Consider the following 22,743-nt stretch of genomic DNA (forward strand, 5'->3'; position numbering starts at 1 on the left):
TGTGGCACAAATGCAAGATCATATATCTGCAGTGATGCCTATTGTACGAGAACATATGGCCCAGGCTCAGGGGGCACAACAAAGGGTGTATAACCGCAGTGCCAGAGTACGTACCTTTGCGTCAGGTGACCGTGTTCTGGTTCTGATCCCTACAGTAGAGAGTAAGTTCCTGGCTAAGTGGAAAGGCCCCTTTGAGGTGATATAGAAACTAAATGAGGTAAACTTTAAAATCCGTCAACCAGGTAAGAGGAAGCCTGAGCAAATATACCACGTCAATCTTATAAAACCATGGAAAGATCGACTATCACTTGCGGCTGACACCTCCTTCCCACCAGAGCAGCTGTGCTCTGGGAAGCCCCTGTTGCAAGAGGTAACAGCACCCGACTCCCTGGCCAAGACACAAAAGGTAGAAGTGCAGGGGTTCCTCTTTAAGAATAGAGATTTTTTCTCGGAGATCCCAGGTCGCACCTCTGTCATAAAACATGACATCATTACAGAACCAGGGAAAAGGGTTAAGCTGCGGCCCTACAGAATACCAGAGGCCAGGAGAGGGCTTATCTCTGAAGAGGTGAGAAAAATGTTGGAACTTGGGGTAAATGAAGAGTCCCATAGCCAGTTGTCCAGTCCTATAGTTCTGATCCCCAAACCAGATGGCAGCTGGAGGTTTTGCAATGACTTCCGGAAGTTGAACACCATATCTAAGTTTGATGCTTACCCAATGCCCCGTGTTGATGAGCTCATTGACAGGCTCGGAAATGGCAGGTATATAACCACTCTAGACCTAACCAAGGGATACTGGCAAATTCCCCTGACAAATGAGGCCAAAGAGAAAACTGCCTTTGCCACTCCTGATGGGTTGTTTCATTATGTGGTCTTGCCGTTTGGTTTGCATGGAGCCCCTGCAACCTTCCAGAGGGTGATGGATAAGATTTTAAGACCCCACAGACGGTACGCAGTCACATATCTAGATGATATCATCATCCAAAGTCCATCTACTTAGGGTGCAGGCGGTTATCAATTCCCTGTGTGAGACAGGCTTCACAGCCAATCCCAAAAAATGTGCCATTGGTCTTGAAGATGCTAAGTATCTAGGTTACATCATAGGCTGAGGCCTAGTAAAGCCCCAGTTAAGCCCCAGTTAAACAAAATCGAAGCCATACAAAGATGGCCTCAACCGGTAAACAAGAAGCAAGTCTGTGCCTTCTTGGGGATTACAGGCTATTACCGGCAATTTATACCTAATTTTGCTTCCCTTGCAGCCCCATTAACAGACCTGACAAAAGCGAAAGACTGTCATGGTCAAGTGGTCACAAGAGGCTGAAAAATCATTTCTGACTTTAAAAACCCTCCTGTGCGCTCAGCCGGTGCTGATAACCCCAGACTTTAAGAAAGGGTTTGTCCTACATACGGATGCGTCTGAGGTGGGACTGGGGGCAGTACTGTCACAGGTACGGGATGGAGAGGAACACCCTGTACTGTATCTGAGCAGGAAACTTAACCCCTTAAGGACTTAGGACGTATCGGTACGGCATGGGTCCCGAGTCCTTAAGGACCCATGACGTACCGGTACGTCATAACTTGAAATCTGTATTCCGGCGCCCCAGGGGTTAATCGGAACGGGATTTCGGCTGAAATCATTCAGCCGGCATCCCGTAACAATGCAGGGGGGGGTCATTTGACCCCCCCCGCATCGGCGATCGCAGAAAACCGCAGGTCAATTCAGACCTGCGGTTTGCTGCGCTTTGTGCAGTTTCTGATCCCCGCGGGCCCTGACCGCGGGGATCAGAAGCTTTAGTGTCCCTAAAATATATATTTTACACCCCCCCCTGCACCCCTGCATGATTTTTTGCCGGCGGGTGGTGCAGGGGGGGAGTCGTGGGGGCGGTGCGGGAGGCGGGCGGTGCGGCAGGCGGGATCGCGATCCCCCGCCCGCCTCCCCTTGTATAATCGTTGGTCTCTAGTGGGTATACCAGGGTGCCAGCACATTGCTGGCACCCTGGTATAAACGGCTGACATCGATGATGCGATGTCAGCGGTTTAACCCTTTCCATACAGCGGTCCGTACGGACTGCTGTATGGAAAAAGTTAACAGTAAGAGGGAGCTCCCTCCCTCTCCCATCGGGGGGCTGCTGTGCCTTTGCAGCCCCCCGATGGGAGAGGGAGAGAGCCCCCAGAGAGCCCCCCTCAGCCATGTGCTTACCCTTCCCCGTCTGCGAAGTTCTGAGCAGTACTGAGCAGACGGGGAAGGTTCCCATGGCAACAGGACGCCTCTCAGGCATCCTGCTGTCCATGGTGCTGAACAGATCTGTGCTAAAGGCAGAGATCTGTTCAGACAAAGTGTAAGTAAAATACAGTACTGTACAATATATATTGTTCTGTACTGTATTATACAGACATCAGACCCACTGGATCTTCAAGAACCAAGTGGGTCTGGGTAAAAAAAAAAGTGAAAAAAAGTAAAAACCCAAAAACACATTTATCACTGATTAAAAATGAAAAAAATAAAATTCCCTACACATGTTTGGTATCGCCGCGTCCGTAACGACCTGATCTATAAAACGGTCATGTTACTTTCCCCGCACGGTGAACGCCATAAAAATAAAAAAATAAAAACTATTAGGAAATTGAAATTTTGCCCACCTTACTTCCCAAAAAAGGTAATAAAAGTGATCAAAAAAGTCGCATGTACGCCAAAATAGTACCAATCAAACCGTCATCTCATCCCGCAAAAATCATACCCTACCCAAGATAATCGCCCAAAAACTGAAAAAACTATGGCTCTTAGACTATGGAAACACTAAAACATGATTCTTTTGGTTTCAAAAATGAAATCATTGTGTAAAACTTAAATAAATAAATAAAAAGTATACATATTAGGTATTGCCGCGTCCGTATCGACCGGCTCTATAAAAATATCACATGACCTAACCCCTCAGGTGACCACCGTAAAAAAATTAAAATAAAAACGGTGTAAAAAAAGCAATTTTTTGTCATCTTACGTCACAAAAAGTGTAATAGCAAGTGATCAAAAAGTCATATGCACCCCAAAATAGTGCCACTCAAGCCGTCATCTCATCCCGCAAAAAATGAGACCCTACTTAAGATAATCGCCCAAAAACTGAAAAAACTATGGCTCTTAGACTATGGAGACACTAAAACATTTTTTTTGTTTTAAAAATGAAATCATTGTGTAAAACTTACATAAATAAAAAAAATTGTATACATATTAGGTATCGCCGCGTCCGTGACAACCTGCTCTATAAAATTACCACATGATCTAACCTGTCAGATGAATGTTGTAAATAACAAAAAAAAAAACGTGCCAGAAAATCTATTTCTTGTTACCTTGCCGCACAAAAAAGTGTAATATAGAGCAACCAAAAATCATATGTACCCTAAACTAGTACCAACAAAACTGCCACCCTATCCCGTAGTTTCTTAAATGGGGTCACTTTTTTGGAGTTTCTACTCTAGGGGTGCATCAGGGGGGCTTCAAATGGGACATGGTGTCAAAAAAACCAGTCCAGCAAAATCTGCCTTCCAAAAACCGTATGGCATTCCTTTCCTTCTGCGCCCTGCCGTGTGCCCGTACAGCGGTTTACGACCACATATGGGGTGTTTCTGTAAACTACAGAATCAGGGCCATAAATAATGAGTTTTGTTTGGCTGTTAACCCTTGCTTTGTAACTAGAAAAAAAATTATTAAAATGGAAAATCTGCCAAAAAAGTGAAATTTTGAAATTGTATCTCTATTTTCCATTAATTCTTGTGGAACACCTAAAGAGTTAACAAAGTTTGTAAAATCAGTTTTCAATACCTTGAGGGGTGTAGTCTCTAGAATGGGGTCATTTTTGGGTGGTTTCTATTATGTAAACCTCACAAAGTGACTTCAGATCTGAACTGGTCCTTGAAAAGTGGGTTTTTGAAAATTTCTGAAAAATTTCAAGATTTACTTCTAAGCCTTGTAACATCCCCAAAAAATAAAATGTCATTCCCAAAATGATCCAAACATGAAGTAGACATATGGGGAATGTAAAGTAATAACTATTTTTGTAGGTATTACTATGTATTATAGAAGTAAAGAAATTGAAACTTGGAAATTTGCTAATCTTTCCAAATTTTGGCAAATTTTGTATTTTTTGTATAAATGAAAATTATTTTTTTTAACTCCATTTTACCAATGTCATGACGTACAATATGTGAGGAAAAAACAATCTCAGAATGGCCTGGATAAGTCAAAGCGTTTTAAAGTTATCACCACATAAAGTGACACTGGTCAGATTTGCAAAAAATGGCCTGGTCCTTAAGGAGTTAATAACTCAGTGGCTATACTACGTTTTTCATTACATGCAATTAATAAGGAATTTTAGATCCAGGTGCTGTATAAGCACTGTATATGGCCATATGAAGGTGACAGACTCCCTTTAAAACGCTTTGACTTATCCAGGCCATTCTGAGATTGTTTTTTCGTCACATATTGTACTTCGTGACAGTGGTAAAATGAAGTTAAAAAAAATCATTTTTATTTATAAAAAAAATACCAAATTTACCAAAAAATTTAAAAAAATTGCAAATTTCCAAGTTTCAATTTCTCTACTTCTATAATACATAGTAATACCTCCAAAAATAGTTATTACTTTACATTCCCCATATGTCTACTTCATGTTTGGATCATTTTGGGAATGATATTTTATTTTTTGGGGATGTTACAAGGCTTAGAAGTTTAGAAGCAAATTTACAAATTTTTCAGAAATTTTCAAAAACCCAATTTTTAGGGACCAGTTCAGGTCTGAAGTCACTTTGCGAGGCTTACATAATAGAAACCACCCAAAATGACCCCATTCTATAAACTACACCCCTCAAGGTATTCAAAACTGATTTTACAAACTTTGTTAACCGTTTAGGTGTTCCACAAGAATTAATGGAAAATAGAGATACAATTTCAAAATTTCACTTTTTTGGCCGATTTTCCATTTTATTAATTTTTTTCCAGTTACAAAGCAAGGGTTAACAGCCAAACCAAACTCAATATTTAGGGCCCTGATTCAGTAGTTTACAGAAACACCCCATATTTGGTCGTAAACTACTGTACGGGCACACGGCAGGGCGCAGAAGGAAAAAAATGCCATACGGTTTTTGGAAAGCAGGTTTTGCTGGACTGTTTTTTTTTTACACCATGTCCCATTTGAAGCCCCCCTGATGCTCCCCTAGAGTAGAAACTCCATAAAAGTGACCCAATCTAAGAAACTACACCCCTCAAGGTATTCAAAACTGATTTTACAAACGTTGTTAACCCTTTAGGTGTTCCACAATAATTAATGGAAAATAGAGATACAATTTCAAAATTTCACTTTTTTGGCAGATTTTCCATTTTAATATTTTTTTTACTTTTACAAAGCAAAGGTTAACAGCCAAACCAAACTCAATATTTATGGCCCTGATTCTGTAGTTTACAGAAACACCCCATATGTGGTCGTAAACTACTGTACGGGCACACGGCGGGGCGCAGAAGGAAAGGAATGCCATACGGTTCTTGGAAGGCAGATTTTGCTGGACTCTTTTTTTTTACACCATGTCCCATTTGAAGCCCCCTGATGCAACCCTAGAGTAGAAACTCCATTAGTGACCCCATCTAAGAAACTACACCCCTCAAGGTATTCAAAACAGTTTTTACAAACGTTGTTAACCCTTTAGGTGTTCCACAAGAGTTATTGGCAAATGGAGATGAAATGTCAGAATTTAAATTTTTTTGCAAATTTTCCATTTTAATCCATTTTTCCCAATAACAAAGCAAGGGTTAACAGCCAAACCAAACTCAATATTTATGGCCCTGATTCTGTAGTTTACAGAAACACCCCATATGTGGTCGTAAACAGCTGTACGGGCACACGGCAGGGCGCAGAAGGAAAGGAATGCCATACGGTTTTTGGAAGGCAGATTTTGCTGGACTGTTTTTTTTTACACCATGTCCCATTTAAAGCCCCCCTGATGCACCCCTAGAGTAGAAACTCCAAAAAAGTGGCCCCATTTTAGAAACTACGAATAGGGTGGCAGTATTGTTGGTACTAGTTTAGGGTGCATATGATTTTTGGTTGCTCTATAATACACTTTTTGTGATGCAAGATAAGAAATAGCTGTTTTTGGCACCATTTAAATTTTTTTGTTATTTACAACATTAATCTGACAGGTTAGATCATGTGATATTTTTATAGACCAGGTTGTCACGGATGCGCGAATACCTAACATGTATACTTTGTTTTTATTTATGTAAGTTTTACACAATGATTTCTTTTTTTAATCAAAAAAAATCATGTTTTAGTGTTTAGAGAGCCATAATTTTTTCCGTTTTTGGGCAATTAGCTTGGTATGATTTTTGCGGGATGAGATGACGGTTTTATTGGCACTATTTTGGGGTGCGTGTGACTTTTTGATTGCTTGCTATTACACTTTTTGTGATGTAAGGTGACAAAAAATGGTTTATTTAGCACAGTTTTTATTTTTTATTTTTTACGGTGTTTATCTGAGGGGTTAGGTCATGTGATATTTTTATAGAGCCGGTCGATACCTAATATGTATACTTTTTTTTTTTATTTATGTAAGTTTTGCACAATAATATCATTTTTGAAACAAAAAAAATATGATGTTTTAGTGTCTCCATATTCTGAGCCATAGTTTTTTTATTTTTGTTGATTTAGCACAGTTTTTATTTTTTTATTTTTTACGGTGTTAATCTGAGGGGTTAGGTCCTGGGATATTTTATAGAGCCGGTCGATACAAACGCGGCGATACCAAATATGTATACTTTTTTTTTATTTATGTAAATTTTACACAATAACAGCTTTAAAAAAAAAAAAATAATGATGTTTAAGGCTCAGTTCAGACCTGAGCGTTCTGAAAGGAGCGCTCTGTATGCGCGATTGTACGGGCGTTTACAATCGCGCATACAGAGACAAGCGTACACACAGTGTCGCGCGTTCCCGAAAGTCTATGTAGGGGAACGCGCGACAAGCGCCCAAAAAAACGCTCCTGTACTTGTTTGAGCGTCGGGCGTTTTACAGCGCGATCGTACGCGCTGTAAAACGCCCAGGTGAGAACCCTTCCCATAGGGAAACATTGGTTTCTCCTTGTTGAGCGTTTTACAGCGCGTAGGAACGCGCTGTAAAACGCTCAGGTCTGAACTGAGCCTTAGTGTCTCCATATTCTGAGCCATAGTTTTTTTTTGTTTTTGGGCGATTGTCTCAGTTAGGGGCTCATTTTTTGCGGGATGAGGTGACGGTTAGATTGGTACTATTTTGGTGGGCAAACGCCTTTTTGATCGCTTGCTGTTGTACTTTTTGTGATGTAAGGTGACAAAAAATGGTTTATTTAGCACAGTTTTTTTTTTTTTTTACGGTCTTCATCTGAGGGGTTAGGTCATGTGATATGTTTATAGAGCAGGTCGATACGGACGCGGCGATACCTAATTTGTATACTTTTTTTCCCCCTATTTTTTACCAATTTTTATTAACTTTATTTGGGGAAAATGACATTTTTGTTTATTTTTACTTGAAACTTTTAATTTTTTGGGGGGAAAGCTTTATTTTTTCAACTTTTTTTCACTTTATTTTTTGTCCCAATTTGGGACTTGAACTTTTGGGGGTCTAATCCTTTACAATGCATTCCAATACTTCTGTATTGGAATGCATTGGCTGTATGAGTAATACTGTGTGTATTACTCATACAGCTTCCGGACTGTGAGATCTAGGGGGCTGGATCTCACAGGCTCGTCACCGGAAGGCAGCACAGATGCCTAAGGAAGGCATCGCGCTGCCTTCCATGCCATCGGGTCCCACCTACAGCCCCATGGGGACCCGATGGCACCACCGCCGCTGCACCAGGTAAAAGCCGCAAACCACAGGTCTGAATTGGCCTGCGGTGATCGCCGACACGGGGGGGTCACGGGACCCCCCGGCGCATTTAGCCAAGGTGCCTGCTCAATGATTTGAGCAGTCACTGGGTTCCGATCACCGCCTGCCGGGCGGTGGTGATCGGAACTATTCATGACGTACCGGTACGTCATGGGTCCTTAAGGACTCTGGTACCATGCCGTACCGGTACTTCATGGATACCTAAGGGGTTAAAGGGACACCACTTTCAGGTTTAAACTTTTTACCAATTATATAATTGAAGAACATTTTAGGGTTATTTTTACTTTCTTTGGCAATAAGTCTCCATCTCTAGCTTGGCTGTGAGAGACAGGATGTAAAAAAAATCGAGATAATCACACAGTGTAATTTTTTAATAATTAGTTTGCATTTTATTGCATGAAATAAGTATTTGATCACCTACCAACCAGCAAGAATTCTGGCCCTCGCAGACCTGTTATTTTTTCTTTAACCTCCTCAGGACACATGACGTACCTGTACGTCATGTTGTCCTGGTACTTAAGGACACATGACGTACAGGTACGTCATGTGTTGTTCCGATCACTGCCGCCCGGCCGGCTGTCATCGGAACAAGGTGCCTGCTCAAATCATTGAGCAGGTACCTCGGCTAAATGCGCGGGGGGGTCCCGTGACCCCCCATGTCGGCGATCGCAACAAATCGCCTAAAATATAGTTTTTTTCAACCCCCCCTGCAGCCCTGAATGATTTTATGGCGGCGGGAGGTGCAGGGGGGGTTGCGGGCGGTGCGGCAGGCGGGATCGCGATCCCCTGCCCGCCTCCTCTTGAATAATCGTTGGTGGCCAGTGGGTATACCAGAGTGTCAGCATTGCTGACACTCTGGTATAAACAGCTGATATCTGTGATGCGATGTCAGCCGTTTAACCCTTTCCATACCGCGTTCCGTACGGACCGCGGTATGGAATAGCAGAGGTTAACAGTCGGGAGCTCCCTCCCTCTCCCATCGGGGGGCTGCTGTGCCTTTGCAGCCCCACGACAGGATGGGGTGACAGAGGGACGGAGCCCACATCCTTACCCTTCCACGTCTGCGCAGTTGTGGTCACAACTGAGCAGACTGGGAAGGTTCCCATGGCAACAGGACGCCTTCTCAGGCATCCTGCTGCCCATGGTGCTGAACAGATCTGTGCTAAAGGCATAGATCTGTTCAGACAAATTGTAAGTAAAATACAGTACAGTGCACTATATATTGTACTGTACTGTATTATACAGACATCAGACCCACTGGATCTTCAAGAACCAAGTGGGTCTGGGTAAAAAAAAAGTGAAAAAAAAGTGAAAATAAAAAAACACATTTATCACTGATTAAAAATGAAAAAAATTAAATTCCCTACACATGTTTGATATCACCGCGTCCGTAACGACCTGATCTATAAAACGGTCATGTTACTTTACTCGATCGGTGAACGCCATAAAAATAAAAAATAAAAAACTATGATGAAATTGAAATTTTGCCCACCTTACTTCCCAAAAAAGGTAATAAAAGTGATCAAAAAAGTCGCATGTACGCTAAAATAGTACCAATCAAACCGTCATCTCATCCCGCAAAAATCATACCCTACCCAAGATAATCGCCCAAAAACTGAAAAAACTATGGCTGTTAGACTATGGAAACACTAAAACATGATTTTTTTTGTTTCAAAAAGGAAATCATTGTGTAAAACTTACATAAGTAAAAAAAAAGTATACATATTAGGTATCGCCGCGTCTGTATCGACCGGCTCTATAAAAATATCACATGACCTAACCCCTCAGATGACCACCGTAAAAAAATAAAAACGGTGTAAAAAAAGCCATTTTTTGTCATCTTACGTCACAAAAAGTGTAATAGCAAACGATCAAAAAGTCATATGTACCCCAAAATAGTGCCAATCAAACCGTCATCTCATCCCACAAAAAATGAGACCCTACTTAAGATAATCGCCCAATAACTGAAAAAACTATGGCTCTTAGACTATGGAGACACTAAAACATTTTTTTTGTTTCAAAAATGAAATCATTGTGTAAAACTTACATAAATAAAAAAAATTGTATACATATTAGGTATCACCGCGTCCGTGACAACCTGCTCTATAAAATTACCACATGATCTAACCTGTCAGATGAATGTTGTAAATAACAAAAAAAACGTGCCAAAAAAGCTATTTCTTGTTACCTTGCCGCACAAAAAAGTGTAATATAGAGCAACCAAAAATCATATGTACCCTAAACTAGTACCAACAAAACTGCCACCCTATCCCGTAGTTTCTAAAATGGGGTCACTTTTTTGGAGTTTGTACTCTAGGGGTGCATCAGGGGGCTTCAAATGGGACATGGTGTCAAAACAACCAGTCCAGCAAAATCTGCCTTCCAAAAACCTTATGGCATTCCTTTCCTTCTGCGCCCTGCCGTGTGCTCGTACAGCGGTTTACGACCACATATGGGGTGTTTCTGTAAACTACAGAATCAGGGCCATAAATATTGAATTTTGTTTGGCTGTTAACCCTTGCTTTGTAACTGGAAAAAAAATATTAAAATGGAAAATCTGCCCAAAAAGTTAAATTTTGAAATTGTATCTCTATTTTCCATTAAATCTTGTGCAACACCTAAAGGGTTAAAAAAGTTTGTAAAATCAGTTTTGAATATTTTAAGGGGTGTAGTTTCTTAGATGGGGTCACTTTTAGGGAGTTTCTACTCCAGGGGTGCATCAGGGGGGTTGAAACAGGACACGGTGTAAATAAACCGCTCCATAAAAATCAGCCCTCCAAAAACCAAACGGCGCACCTTTCACTCTACGCCCTGCTGTGTGGCCGTACAGTAGTTTACGGCCACATATGGGGTGTTTCTGTAAACGGCAGAGTCAGGACAATAAAGATACAGTCTTGTTTGGCTGTTTACCCCCTGCTTTGTTAGTGGAAAAAATGGGTTAAAATGGAAAATTAGGCAAAAAAATGAAATTCTCAAAATTCGCAAATCTCCCCATTTGCCAATAACTCTTGTGCAACACCTAAAGGGTTAACGACGTATGTAAAATCAGTTTTGAATACCTTGAGGCGTGTAGTTTATAGAATTGGGTCATTTTTTGGTGGTTTCTATTATGTAAGCCTCGCAAAGTGACTTCAGACCTGTAGTGGTCCCTAAAAATTGGGTTTTTGTAAATTTCTGAAAAATTTCAAGATTTGCTTCTAAACTAAGCCTTGTAACATCCCCAAAAAATAAAATATCATTCCCAAAATAATTCAAACATGAAGTAGACATATGGGGAATGTAAAGTCATCACAATTTTTGGGGGTATTACTATGTATTACAGAAGTAGAGAAACTGAAACTTTTGAAATTTGCTAATTTTTCAAAATTTTTGGTAAATTAGGTATTTTTTTATGCAAAAAAATATATATTTTTTTTACTTCATTTTACCAGTGTCATGAAGTACAATATGTGACGAAAAAACAATCTCAGAATGGCCTGGATAAGTCAAAGCGTTTTAAAGTTATCAGCACTTAAAGTGACACTGGTCAGATTTGCAAAAAATGGCCTGGTCCTTAAGGTGAAATAAGGCTGTGTCCCTAAGGAGTTAAGAAGCCCTCCTACTCGGCACTCATTATCTGTATTAATTGCACATGTTTGAACTCATTACCTGTATAAAAGCACCTGTCCACACACTCAGTCAATCACCTCTCCACTATGGCCAAGACTAAAGAGCTGTCTAAGGACACCAGGGAAAGAATTGTAGACCTGCACAAGGCTGGGATGCGCTACAGGACAATAGGCAACCAGCTTGGTAAGAAGGCAACAACTGGATAAGAAAATGGACAACAATTAGAAAATGGAAGAATCAAGATGACTGTCAATCTTCCTTGGTCTGGGGCTCCATGCAAGATCTCGCCTCGTGGGGTAAGGATGATTTTGAGAAAGGTCAGGAATCAGCCAAGAACTACACGGGAGGACCTGGTCAATGACCTGAAGAGAGCTGGGACCACAGTCTCAAAGACTACCGCCATCATGGATTAAAATCCTGCAGGGCACGCAAGGGTTCCCTTCTCACGCCAGCACATGTCCAGACCCAAGTTCACCAATGACCATCTGGATGATCCAGAGGAGGCATGGGAGAAGGTCATGTGGTCATATGAGACCAAAATAGAACTTTTTGGTATCAACTGCACTCACTGTGTTTGGAGGAAGAAAAAGGATGAGTACAATGCCAAGAACAACATTGCAACCATGAAGCATGGGGGTGGAAACATCATACTTTGGAGGTGCTTTTCTGCCTAGGGGACAGGACAACTGCACCGTATTGAAGGGAGGATGGATGGGACCATGTATCGTGAGATTTTGGCCAACAACCTCCTTCCCTCAGTAAGAGCTTTAAAGATGGATGGTGGCTGGGTCTTCTGTCATGACAATGACATACAGCCAGGATTTCGCAGAAAAGCACGCCCATAAGAAAGAAGCATTTCAAGTTTCTGTAGTGGCTTAGCCAGTCTCCAGACCTGAATCCAATCGAAAATCTTTGGAGGGAGCTGAAACTCAATGTAGCCCAGCTACAGCCCCATAACCTAAAAGATCTGGAGAAGATCTGTATGGAGGAGTGGGCCAAAATCCCTGCTGCAGTGTGTGCAAATTTGGTCAAGAACTAGGAAAAGTCTGACCTCTGTAATTGCAAAGAAAGGCCTCTGTACCAAATATTCTGTTTTTATATTGTATCAAATACTTATTTCATGCAATAAAATGCAAATTAAATATTTAAAAATCATACAGTGCGATTTTCTGGATTTTTTTTTTTAGATGTCTCTCTCATTTGAAGTGTACTTACAATACAAATTACAGACCTCTCCATTCTTTGTATGTGGGAAAACTTGCAAAATCACTAGTGTATCAAATACTTATTTTCCCCACTATATCTCTCTTTTACACATTCTACTTTTTTCAATGCTTCTTCGCTACCTTCCTGTTTTAGTGATTTAAATGTTTTCTTTTTGTCATTTATTGCTCCCTTTACATTTCTCTTTATCCACATTTTTATTCTTGTTCCTTACCCTTTTATTCCCATAAGGTATGTACAAACCGGATTCCAAAAAAGTTGGGACACTAAACAAATTGTGAATAAAAACTGAATGCAATGATGTGGATGTGGCAAATGTCAATATTTTATTTGTAATAGAACGTAGATGACAGATCAAACGTTTAATCCGAGTAAATGTATCATTTTAAAGGAAAAATACATTGATTCAAAATTTCACAGTGTCAACAAATCCCAAAAAAGTTGGGACAAGTAGCAATAAGAGGCTGGAAAAAGTAAATTTGAGCATAACGAAGAGCTGGAAGACCAATTAACACTAATCAGGTCAATTGGCAACATGATTGGGTATAAAAAGAGCTTCTCAGAGTGGCAGTGTCTCTCAGAAGCCAAGATGGGTAGAGGATCACCAATTCCCACAATGTTGCGCAGAAAGATAGTGGAGCAACTTTGCATCTATCATCATCAACTGTGCATAACATCATCCGAAGATTCAGAGAATTTGGAACAATCTCTGTGCGTAAGGGTCAAGGCCGTAAAACCATACTGGATGCCCGTGATCTCCGGGCCCTTAAACGACACTGCACCACAAACAGGAATGCTACTGTAAAGGAAATCACAGAATGGGCTCAGGAATACTTCCAGAAACCATTGTCAGTGAACACAATCCACCGTGCCATCCGCCGTTGCCAGCTGAAACTCTACAGTGCAAAGAAGAAGCCATTTCTAAGCAAGATCCACAAGCTCAGGCGTTTTCACTGGGCCAGGGATCATTTAAAATGGAGTGTGGCAAAATGGAAGACTGTTCTGTGGTCAGACGAGTCACGATTCGAAGTTCTTTTTGGAAATCTGGGACGCCATGTCATCCGGACCAAAGAGGACAAGGACAACCCAAGTTGTTATCAACGCTCAGTTCAGAAGCCTGCATCTCTGATGGTATGGGGTTGCATGAGAGCATGTGGCATGGGCAGCTTGCATGTCTGGAAAGGCACCATCAATGCAGAAAAATAGATTCAGGTTCTAGAACAACATATGCTCCCATCCAGACGTCATCTCTTTCAGGGAAGACCCTGCATTTTTCAACAAGATAATGCCAGACCACATTCTGCATCAATCACAACATCATGGCTGCGTAGGAGAAGGATCCGGGTACTGAAATGGCCAGTCTGCAGTCCAGATCTTTCACCTATAGAGAACATTTGGCGCATCATAAAGAGGAAGGTGCAACAAAGAAGGCCCAAGACGATTGAACAGTTAGAGGCCTGTATTAGACAAGAATGGGAGAGCATTCCTATTTCTAAACTTGAGAAACTGGTCTCCTCGGTCCCCAGACGTCTGTTGAGTGTTGTAAGAAGAAGGGGAGATGCCACACAGTGGTGAAAATGGCCTTGTCCCAACTTTTTGGGGATTTGTTGACACCATGAAATTCTGATTCAACATATTTTTCCCTTAAAATGGTACATTTTCTCAGTTTAAACTTTTGTTCCGTGATTTATGTTCTATTCTGAATAAAATATTAGAAGTTGGCACCTCCACATCATTGCATTCAGTTTTTATTCACGATTTGTATAGTGTCCCAACTTTTTTGGAATCCGGTTTGTACCTCTCACAATTAGAGTTTAGGATGCCTTTAAAAATATCCCATTTTGTAGCTGCATTTTTATTTTTGAGGACATTGGGTAATTGCCTCTCTTAGCTGATCTAATTATGCTTTTTTTTATTTTGCTATTTTTGTGCCTCCCTGAAGAAACACTCCTTTGAGTGACAATTTGAAGGTTATTATTTTACGGTCACTATTTCCCATGTGTCCCCCATCCTGCACATCTGTTGTTCTGTCAGGTCTATTGGTTAATATTAAGTCCTGCATGGCCATCCCTCTAGTTGGATTCTGAACCAGTTGGGAAAGGTAATTATCTTTAGTTATTGCCAAGAACCTGTTTCCTTTATGAGATCTACAGGTTTCAGGTTCTCAGTCTATATTTGGATAGTTGAAGTCCCCCATAATAACGACCTCATGATTTGCTGCCTCATCTATTTTTCTTCTGTGGACTGTAATAGTAGGTTACTTATAACAAACTTCTATTAGTATTTTATTATAGTTTTTTCCTCCATGTATTTCTACCCACAGTGACTCCACATGTTCATGTCCCTCACTTATATCTTCCCGGAGTGTGGGCTTTAGACAGGACTTTACATAAAGGCAGACCCCTCCCCCTCTGGGGTTTTGACGATCCTTTCTAAGCAAACTGTAACCCTGTATGTTAACTGCCCAGTCATCCAGCCGTGCCTCAGTTATTCCCACTATGTCATAGTACTCCTCAGACATTGCTAATTCCTTTCCACCGGTTTTATTCGTCAGGCTTCTGGCATTAGTATACATAGAATTAAGAGGTTTTGGGATATTTTTTTACCCTACTCCTTTCCTTTTAAACAATTTTAGACCCTCCCTCCAATACACCCCCAGGTCACTGTCTACACTATTTTCCATGAAAAATGACACAACTTTTTTGTTGGGGCTGTTAACCCTCCATTATGTAGAGTTACTAAATAGTTTATGGCTGTTTTGGACTAGAACAGTGGTCTTTGAGAGTTTAAGTTGTGTTCACATTTGTGTAATATTTATATTCTGTCAGATTTAACTGGAAGAATAGCACTATATGTATCAATTACTCTTGTTATCAAAATGACAAGGAGTGTGATGAAACCAAAATAGACACGATTAGTTATGAAGTGTATGTTGTAACTTTAATAGATGTCAACAGAACCTTGGAGATCTGTTGGCTTGTCTCATTTGTCACAACTTTTTTTTTCTTTGCAGGATCTCTTTTTTACCAGAGCCCAAGATAATCTAAATGGACACCTTTAACCAGATGTACTAAATTCTATGGATTACTATTTTTATGAAATGCTGTTTTTCTTGTCTGTTAACAGAACAACCAGAGGAGATACGAAAACCTAAAGAAATCAAGAAAAAAAAGAAAGTATTTGGAAAGAGACGTAAGTATGTACTGTATTATATGTTTTCTTCCTACCAAGGTGAGTTATAGGCAAAATCATATTATTCAGGAACTGCTAAGTGTTCCAAATTGAATTTATGATAAAACAGAGTGGACATCTACAGAAGTTCTGTGTGGTATTTCCATTTCAGTTGAAATGAATTTCACAAAATATCCATACTAGATGGGGCATGATGCTGATTTTTAGAATTATAAAATGTTTGAAATCCTTATATTCACACTGCAGCATGGGAAAGAAAATCCTATTCACATGCATTGTTGTATATGTGCAAAAAATTCTAAGCAACCCGACCTAAGGAGGTTACTAAGCTTGCAAACTATCTGTTAGATTTTAGTCTTTGAAACCAGATTCCAGTTCAGTTGACCGATATCACTGGACATCCCATTCTGAAAATGAAGACATCAAAGTGATTAACTCGATCGTTCTTGCCCTGACTTCTCTTATACAGAGATTTGCTGTAGTCACTGTGACCACTAGTGTAATGCTGCTTTTACTGGCAATGTTTGGTCAATGTATGAACAGAGATCTTCATCAGTGATTGTGAGCCAAAACCAGGTACAGATCTTTCCATTATACTTTATCTTTGTGTAGCCTCCACTCCTGGTTTTGGTTCCCAATCACTGATGGAAATGACTGATAAAACACTGATTGTGTGAAAGTCTACAGACTGTATTACACAGCCCAATTATGCAAGTGATTGTCGGGAAGGAAGCGTTTCTTCCCGACAATTGCCTGCACGCTAGCGGAGGAGACCCCTGCTCTTACAGTATATGTAGCGATTTCATCCATAGCATGGGGATGAGCGATCGTTATGCAATCGCTCGTCTCCATGCTGTCTAGTTGTTTGATGGCAGCAGATCGTGATTACACAGGACGATCTGCAGCTGGCAAACAAAGATTTTTAAGCATGCTGAAAGATTCCTATTGCCAATGCTTGTTTATCGGGTAATTGGCGGCAGTATAAGACTAAAAGACAAAAACATGCAATGCGACAACTCACTGCAATATAGAGTACAAAATTGCATAATAATTACAAGTGCTACACTATAAGTGAGAGATACTTGGCAAATCGTTTTGTACAAAATTATTTGAGCCCGTCTGCCGCACGTCAAGGCGATCTCTGTTAGACGGGTTCCTAACACTAAATTCTACCTGTTAGGTGCCATGACGGCTACCATACACTTCAAGGAGTGTAGGTTCCACCTAATTAAAATCAGCCTATAGGGCAGTATTAGACTGAAAGATCATCACTAACAAGCGTTCCTGCAAACGCTCGTTAACGATAAACTGGCCGACAATTGGCGAGTCTAATACAAGTTTAAGTCAGTTATGCATCAGCTTTGTTGGACCATATAATTTGCAATCTGAAACCACACACAAACTGCACCACACACAATCTACCCTATCTTTTGGTGTAGCAACTAGATTTAGGGTCCATTCACACGTCCGCAACTTGGGTCCACATCCGTTACGCAATTTTGCGGAACGGATATGGACCCATTCATTTTCAATGGGGCCGGAACGGATGCGGACAGCACACTATGTGCTGTCCGCATCCGCACTTCCGGATCCGCAATTTCGTTCTCGAAAAAAATAGAACATGTCCTATTCTTGTCCGCAACTGCGGACAAGAAAAGGCATTTTCTATTATAGTGCCGACGATATGCAGTCCGCGAAATGCTGAACGCACATTGCCGGTGTCCGTGTTTTGCAGATCCGCAATTTGCGGACCGCAAAACACCTACGGATGTGTGAATGGACCCTTAGTCCTGAGACTAATAACCAACTAACTGTGTCTGACTTGTCTGTTGTTCTATTTTGAGTCCAGCAAAGAATTATGCGTTTTAGTGTGTACCTGTTTGCATGTATTGGTACAGTATTCCAGGTATAAGTGCTATGTGCTTAGTATAGGAAGCACACTGTAGCGTATAAGAAACAGGATCAGTGTTTGTGTATGGGTGACTAGTCTGACCACACAGAGTACTGTCCATTACTGGCAGATACAGTCATGGGAGAAAAGTATATCACTTCAGTTCTGTGCCTTTACTTATCAGGACTTAAATAACAATTGTGTTGTTCTTCTATAAACACCCTCTAGTTTTTACTGCATGCAGGTTGGAACTACTGTTGTGTATCAACCATGATCAAAGAAAGCTCGGATTCTGCTTGTTTAAACCTTTGGATGCTGTGCCCCCTGATTTTACATGGACAGGCAGTAATGCATTGTACTAGCATTCCAATGTATTACAATAAAAAAGTAAACTAAAAGTTTCTCTCACAGAAATAAGAACAATTATTTTTAATGAAAATAGTCCTTATTAAAAGCTATATACACCTTTGGGGGCATTTTTTAATTATTATATTTTACTCATTTTGGGCTAAAAATATTTTTTTTCATTTGGTCCTTATTATAGAGGTTAAAAATCAATCTGTCTGCAAGATGTCACTTTCTGTTTTCTTTGAATCCTGTCATCTAATGTTTTTTTTAAATCCTGTCATCTAATCGCTCATGTGTGATCTCCTCACCTCCTAAACACTTATTTAAGCCATATTCTTATCATAGCCTTTAAAGGCTATGAACACCTTTGGAGAAGGCATTTTTTATTATTGCATTCTACTTACCTTTGCGGGTAGTCTTTATTAACCCCTTAAGGACTTGGCCATTTTTTGCAAATCTGACCAGTGTCACTTTAAGTGCTGATAACTTTAAAATGCTTTCACTTATCTAAGCCATTCTGAGATTGTTTTTTCGTCACATATTGTACTTCATGACACTGGTAAAATTAAGTCAAAAAAATTCATTTTTATTTATAAAAAAATACCAAATTTACCAAAAATTTGGAAAAAATTTCAAATTTCCAAGTTTCAAATTTTCTACTTCTATAAAACATAGTAATAACTCCAAAAATTGTTATTACTTTACATTACCCATATGTCTACTTCATGTTTGGAACATTTTGGGAATATTTTATTTTTTGGGGATGTTACAAGGCTTAGAAGTTTAGAAGCAAATCTTGAAATTTTTCAGAAATTTTCAAAAACCCAATTTTTAGGGACCAGTTCAAGTCTGAAGTCAGTTTGCGAGGCTTACATAATAGAAACCACCAAAAAATTACCCCATTCTAGAAACTACACCCCTCAAGGTATTCAAAACTGCTTTTACAAACGTCGTTAACCCTTTAGGTGTTCCACAAGAATTTATGGAAAATAGAGATACAATTTCAAAATTTCACTTTTTTGGCAGATTTTCCATTTTAATAATTTTTTTCCAGTTACAAAGCAAGGGTTAACAGCCAAACCAAACTCAATATTTATGGCCCTGATTCTGTAGTTTACAGAAACACCCCATATGTGGTCGTAAACCGCTGTATGGGCACACGGCAGGGTGCAGAAGGAAAGGAATGCCATACGGTTTTTGGAAGGCAGGTTTTGCTGGACTGTTTTTTTTGACACCATGTCCCATTTGAAGCCCCCCTGATGCACCCCTAGAGTAGAAACTCCATAAAAGTGACCCCATCTAAGAAACTACACCCCTCAAGGTATTCAAAACTGATTTTACTAACGTTGTTAACCCTTTAGGTGTTCCACAAGAGTTATTGGCAAATGGAGATGAAATTTCAGAATTTTAATTTTTTCGCAAATTTTCCATTTTTCCCAGTAACAAAGCAAGGATTAACAGCCAAACAAAACTCAATATTTATGGCCCTGATTCTGTAGTTTACAGAAAAACACCATATGTGGTCGTAAACCGCAGTACGGGCACACGGCAGGGCGCAGAAGGAAAGGAATGCCATACGGTTTTTGGAAGGCAGATTTTGCTAGACTGTTTTTTTTTACACCATGTCCCATTTGAAGCCCCCCTAGAGTAGAAACTCCAAAAAAGTGACCCCATTTTAGAAACTACGGGATAGGGTGGCAGTTTTGTTGGTACTAGTTTAGGGTACATATGATTTTTGGTTGCTCTATATTACACTTTTTGTGAGGCAAGGTAACAAGAAATAGCTGCTTTGGCACAGTTTTTATCTTTTGTTATTTACAACATTCATCTGACAGGTTAGATCATGTGATATTTTTATAGAGCAAGTTATTACGGACGCTGCGATGCCTAATATGTATACTTTTTTTATTTATGTAAGTTTTACACAATGATTTCATTTTTGAAGCAAAAAAAATCATGTTTTAGTGTTTCCATAGTCTGAGAGCCATAATTTTTTCAGTTTTTTGGGCGATTACTTTGGGTAGGGTATAATTTTTGCGGGATGACATGACCGTTTTATTGGCACTATTTTGGGGTGCATATGACTTTTTGATCGCTTGCTATTACACTTTTTGTGATGTAAGGTGACAAAAAATGGTTTATTTAGCACAGTTTTTATTTTTTATTTTTACGGTGTTCATCTGAGGGGTTAGGTCATGTGATATTTTTATAGAGCCGGTCGATACGGACGCGGCGATACCTAATATGTATACTTTTTTTTATTTATGTAAGTTTTACACAATAATATCATTTTTGAAACAAAAAAAAATTAAATCATGTTTTAGTATCTCCATATTCTGAGAGCCATAGTTTTTTCAGTTTTTGGGCGATTATCTTAGGTAGGGTCTCATTTTTTGCGGGATGAGATGACGGTTTGATTGGCGCTATTTTGGGGTGCATATGACTTTTTTATCGCTTGCTATTACACTTTTTGTGATGTAAGGTGACAAAAAATGGTTTATTTAGCACAGTTTTTATTTTTTACGGTGTTTATCTGAGGGGTTAGGTCATGTGATATTTTTATAGAACCGGTTGATACGGACGCGGCGATACCTAATATGTATACTTTTTTTTATTCATGTACGTTTTACACAATAATATAATTTTTGAAACAAAAAAAATTATGTTTTATTTTCTCCATATTCTAGTTTTTTTATTTTTTGGGCGATTGTCTCAGATAGGGGCTCATTTTTTGCGGTTTTTAGATGCCATGTTCCATTTGAAGCCCCCCTGATGCATCCTTACAGTAGAAACTCCCAAAAAGTGACCCCATTTTGGAAACTAGGGGATAAGGTGCCAGTTTTAATGGTACTATTTTGGGGTACATATGATTTTTAATTGCTCTATATTAAAAAGAAATTGAGGCAAGGTAACCAAAAAATGGCTGTTTTGCCACTTTTTATTTTTTACAACATTCATCTGACAGGGTAGATCATGTGCTACTTTTATAGAGCAGGTTGTTACGGACGCAATGATATAAAGTATGTCTACTTTGTTTGTTTCAGTTTTACATAATAAAGCATTTTTGAAAAAAATTATGTTTTTGTCTCCATTTTCTGAACGCCATATTTTTTTATTTTTCTGTCATTCGTCTTGTGCAGGGGCTCATTTTTTGCACGAAGAGTTCACGTTTTTATTGGTACCATTTTTGGGTACATATGATTTTTTGATCATTCATTATTACACTTTATGGGGCAAGGTGACCAAAAAAATATTTTTTTTAGCACAGTTTTATTTATTTATTTTTACAGTGTTCACCTGAGGGGTTAGGACGTGTGATATTTTTATAGAGCAGTTTTTTACCGACGAGCCGATAGCTAATATGTATACTTTTTTTATTTATTTTACTTTAACACAATAATATCATTTTTTAAATAAAAAAAATGATGTTTTAATGTCTCCATGTTCTGAGAGCTATAGTCTTTTTTATTTTTTGAGCGATTTTCTTATGTACGGGCTCATTTTTTGCATGATGAGGTGACAGCTTTATTGGTACAATTTTGTGGGACATACGCCTTTTTGATTACTTGGTATTTCACTTTTTGTGATGTAAGGTGACAAAAATGGCTTTTCGTAACACGTTTTTTTTTGTTTTATTTTCAATAGTGTTTATCGGACTGGGTGGATCATGTGATAAATTTTATTTATAAATAACATTTTTTTAAATTACTTAATTGGGGAATTTTAATTTTTTTACATGTGAAACCTTTTTTTTTAACCCCTTAAGGACTTAGGGCGTACCGGTACGCCCTGTTTCCCAAGTCCTTAAAGACTCAGGGCGTACTGGTACGTCCTAAGTTTAAATTGCGATTGCGGTGCGGCGGGGGTTAATCGCAACATCCTGTCACAACGCCGGGGGGGGTCCCTTGACCCCCCCGTGTCGGCGATCGCCGCAAACCGCAGGTCAATTCAGGCTGAAGGGGGGGACCCGATGGCGGCTGAAGGGGGGGACCCGATGGCATGGAAGGCAGCGCAATGTCTAAGGCATCACACTGCCTTCCGGTGAAGAGCCTGTGAGATCCAGCCCCCTGGATCTCACAGGCCGGAAGCTGTATGAGTAATACACACAGTATTACTCATACAGCCAATGCATTCCAATACAGAAGTATTGGAATGCATTGTAAAAGCGATTAGACCCCCAAAAGTTGAAGTCCCAAAGTGGGACAAAAAAATTTTGTAAAAAAAAAGTTTAAAAAATAAAGTCCCCCCCCCCCCCAAAAAATTAAAAATTTCAAGTGAAAATAAACAAAAACGTCATTTTCCCCAAATTAAGTTAAAAAAAATTGGTAAAAGGTAGGGGGATAAAAAAAAGTATACAACCGGCTCTATAAACATATCACATGACCTAACCCCTCAGATGAACACCGTAAAAAATAAAAACTGCTAAATAAACAATTTTTTGTCACCTTACATCACAAAAAGTACAACAGCAAGCGATCAAAAAGGCGTTTGCCCACTACAATAGTACCAATCTAACCGTCACCTCATCCCACAAAAAATGAGCCCCTACCTGAGACAATCGCCCAAAAAATA

At 39.6% G+C, this 22,743-nt stretch overlaps 1 protein-coding gene across 1 annotated transcript in view; it reads left to right on the top strand.

Moving 5' to 3' along the window:
- The window catches only part of L3MBTL2 (L3MBTL histone methyl-lysine binding protein 2), an 837,765-nt gene that overhangs the window by 711,527 nt on the left and 103,495 nt on the right, over positions 1 to 22,743 (top strand). The window contains exon 15 of the mRNA XM_040406869.1: positions 15,867 to 15,932. Within this exon, the coding sequence (XP_040262803.1) occupies positions 15,867 to 15,932 (66 nt within the window). The remainder of the gene's footprint in view (positions 1 to 15,866; positions 15,933 to 22,743) is intronic.

Source organism: Bufo bufo, chromosome 9 (genome assembly GCF_905171765.1).
Source record: "Bufo bufo chromosome 9, aBufBuf1.1, whole genome shotgun sequence".
Lineage (NCBI taxonomy): Eukaryota > Metazoa > Chordata > Amphibia > Anura > Bufonidae > Bufo > Bufo bufo.